Consider the following 3286-nt stretch of genomic DNA (forward strand, 5'->3'; position numbering starts at 1 on the left):
ACATCAGCTTGTTTTTTTTTGGGCATTCTCACCTCTGAATCTACTACACTTAGATATGTCTGAACATGTAAGACATCTTCCATGATGCTCCCTGCTAAACACTGCATTCTGTAGGAAAAACAAAAGCCATCCCTTCAGAGTCAGAAACATTGTCGTTCTTAAACTTTTTAGAAATCTGAAAGTAAAACTGCTGAAAAAACAAGATAAAGTTTCAGTTTTTCTTCTATAATGTTGGAATGGGAAGGCAGTGTGATAACAAACATCTCATCAATTTAAATTTGTAAACACTGAAGATGTAGTCGCATGTAGCTCCCCTGCATGCATTGCATTCTTTAGGTGAAAGATAGGCTGCTATTTAGAACCAGAGTTAATTCAGATTTACTGATGCAAAGTACGTATCGGGCGAGCCCCTATCGAGCAAGCACCATGTGCTGGAACGGTATGTGCCCTTGAGAAAACATTATATTAAGATGATACACGGAGAAGAAAACTGATACGGTCGTTGTACCAGCTGTTGGATACAACTTCGATTCATCGTGAGAAGCATACGACTTCTACAACCTATATTCATGGGAAATTGGTTTCGGAATAAGATACAGGAAAAGCAGGCTCAACGTCGAGAGAACCAAATGCATGCAGGAAATAGTCTATGGATGCTCGGTGAGTGCAAAATAAATTCATTATCTCATTCCTCAACAATATCGTGAAAGTGCACTGACACACTTGGCAATGAATTTGAACTTTCAGGGCAAACCAAAAAGAGGGAACACACGGACATGCCGCTGTGAGTGCCCCACAATGGCGATGGCGACCGCGGGAGACGACACATTTGAGTTCTTGTCAGATCCAGTTGACAGGTATGTTTTGCGGCGCCCACTTTTTGTTCCCGGTGGTAGCTGCTGTATCTAGACCATCTAGACCAGCATCTTATTCATGAACCGATTTACATAGATTTACCCTGCCGGTTCTTGCCGCTGCAGAATCGTTGGTGGCCGACGAAGCAAACCAAACTCTGCTATGTGCGGCTGCTGAGTCCAGCATTGGTGATGCGGCGGTGACAGTACAAGTAGATTTGAACAGCACTTGCGATAGAATTGCCCTGCCGCGCCAACCTCAGAGCAGTCTACAGGTAAAGACGACCCTCAAGCCCCTGGCTGGACAAAAAGGTACCACTCTGCCGTTGTGCTTGTAGATCGAACATAGCTTAAATTTGAGGGATATGTGCAAATTTGCTCTTCCGAAAATAGTTGAACAATGTTGGTCATCTCAGTAGATAATGCAGAGCACGTGCAAATGTTCATACCATGTACTTTCTGAACGCATTAAACCATGTTTCTGAATTACATAGTTCTGAATATGCAGAGTCTGACTCGGGCATGGACCCGATGACCGCCCCCCATGTGCTGCCAGGATGTGTGCCCTGGAACATTGAGAATATATGCAGAAAAGAAAACTGAGATAGTCTGGTTTATCAGCATTACCTTCTTCAGAAAAAATAACCATCCCTGTGCAGTCTGATTTCATCCACTCTGAAAGCCGCAGGGTTCGTATCGGCCGGGCACCTATCGAGCTGCACCCTGCCCTGGTAGAGTAAGTGCACTTGAAAAAACTTTGAGAAGATACACACAGAAGAAAACTGATACCGTCGTAGTATCTACTGTCGGAAGCAGCTTCGATTCGTTGGGAGAGGCATACGACTACTACAATCTATATTCGTGGGAGGTTGGATTTGGAATAAGATATGGAAAGAGTAGGCTCAACGTCGAGAGAACCAAATGTATGCAGGAGATAGTATGTGGATGCTCGGTGAGTGCTAATTAAATTCATTGTCTCGTTCAGATTTTTCTTTGATGAAAATGCACTGAAAATTTGGTGATTAACTTGCAATTTCAGGGCAAACCAGAAAGAGGTAATACACGGACATGCCGCCGTAAGTGCCCTGCGATGATACGTTTGGTGCAATCAAATGACAATGCTTGGTACATAACTGAGCATAGGCCATCTCACAACCATTCTTTGACAGGTAAGTGCAGTGAGAAGGTATACCATAAACATATCGATATGTACACAAGACCTTGTGAGACAGCTTAGAGAGAACAATATCAGCATCGGAAAAGTGTACAACATAATTGGTAGTTTCTTTGGGTCAATGAGCAATGTGCCTTTCAGTAAGAGGGCTTTGAGGGGTCGGTGTGGTAAGATCAGCCAGGATCAGGCGGATAATGATGTCCGAAAAACGATGGAGGTTTTTATTGTGGTCAATTGGATCAAGCAGGATGCAATACCATTACTTCGGAGAAACAAGAGCACGACATGTCCACGGAGGGGTGACGAAAAGGAAAGAACCGAAATGCTCAATCTGCGGAGTGGGAAAGCATCGATCGGAAGAACACCTGCAACAAATCCTAAGGTTGTGTTACATGTCGCCGAGAAAGCTGCCCATGAACGGGCTGTAGAAATGTGATTAATCTGTATAAGCAGCGAGTATCACGTTTTATCACTGAATTAGCCAGCGGTGTGAAAAAAATTATGTATTGTCAGCTTAGTAATTGTGACAATGTTTCCTCTTGTAGTTGTCTGAACTTCCGAATTATGTGGCTATGTGTTGTTTAAAACTAACTCTCATGTTACCTATGTGTGCTGCTGACGACATGTTCCACTATTGGCCATGAGAGTGATTTTTTATTCATCTTTTTCCGATGATTTTCCAAAAGTCACATGCATGATAATAGTTTTTTTTATGATATGCTCGGCAGACAGGTCGACATAGTTAGCACGGACAACACAAAGTGTGCACACGATCTTGGTTTAGGCCATGCGCGGGGATGCAAACTGTACCCATGTATTTTGATTTTTGAATCATTTTGAAGCGCCTGCCCAGCAAAGCCTATAGTTAATAGCGTGATGCGCCCCTCCCGGCGAACTGACCACGCCGCTGGCTACTGAGCACTCATCATACGAGACAAAAACAGTGAAAATTCAGTTATAAACGCGACACTCGCTGCTTATACAGATTAATCACTTGTATGATGAGTAGCTCAGTAGCCAGGGTTCTTTCACTGGATTTCAGGGGATCGGATGCGGGGTAGCTAAGATAATAAATGTCCAGCACCGCTTCCCACCATGTGACGGTGCTGCCAGTGGTAAACGGCGAAAGCGGCTCGCAGTTAACCCTCATAGTTAATCCGGCATAGAACCAAACACGCCGTGAGAACCCAACTGCCGTCCAAGACCAGGTGACTCTATCATATGCCGTACATATACCCTGCAAGGCCTACAATACCGC

The 3286-nt window shown here is 44.1% G+C and overlaps 1 protein-coding gene across 5 annotated transcripts in view; it reads left to right on the forward strand.

Annotated features, from left to right (window-relative positions):
* LOC119274695 overlaps positions 1-2667 on the forward strand; it is a 3639-nt gene extending 972 nt beyond the window's left edge. The window contains exons 1-6 of one of the 5 annotated variants that reach the window (XR_005135285.1): positions 7-439; positions 512-660; positions 748-857; positions 981-1166; positions 1363-1806; positions 1894-2666. Coding sequence is in view for 1 of the 5 variants with exons in the window: in XM_037555418.1 (XP_037411315.1) it covers positions 650-660; positions 748-857; positions 981-1166; positions 1363-1457 (402 nt within the window). In the remaining 4 variants the exon portion in view is untranslated. Of the gene's footprint in view, positions 1-6; positions 661-747; positions 858-980; positions 1167-1362; positions 1807-1893 lie in introns of those variants that run through there. The other 4 variants (XR_005135284.1, XR_005135283.1, XR_005135286.1 and 1 more) reach the window with 4 other exon arrangements.
* Positions 2668-3286: the final 619 nt, after the last annotated feature.

The sequence above is a fragment of the Triticum dicoccoides genome, chromosome 3B (assembly GCF_002162155.2).
Source record: "Triticum dicoccoides isolate Atlit2015 ecotype Zavitan chromosome 3B, WEW_v2.0, whole genome shotgun sequence".
Taxonomy (NCBI): Eukaryota; Viridiplantae; Streptophyta; class Magnoliopsida; order Poales; family Poaceae; genus Triticum; species Triticum dicoccoides.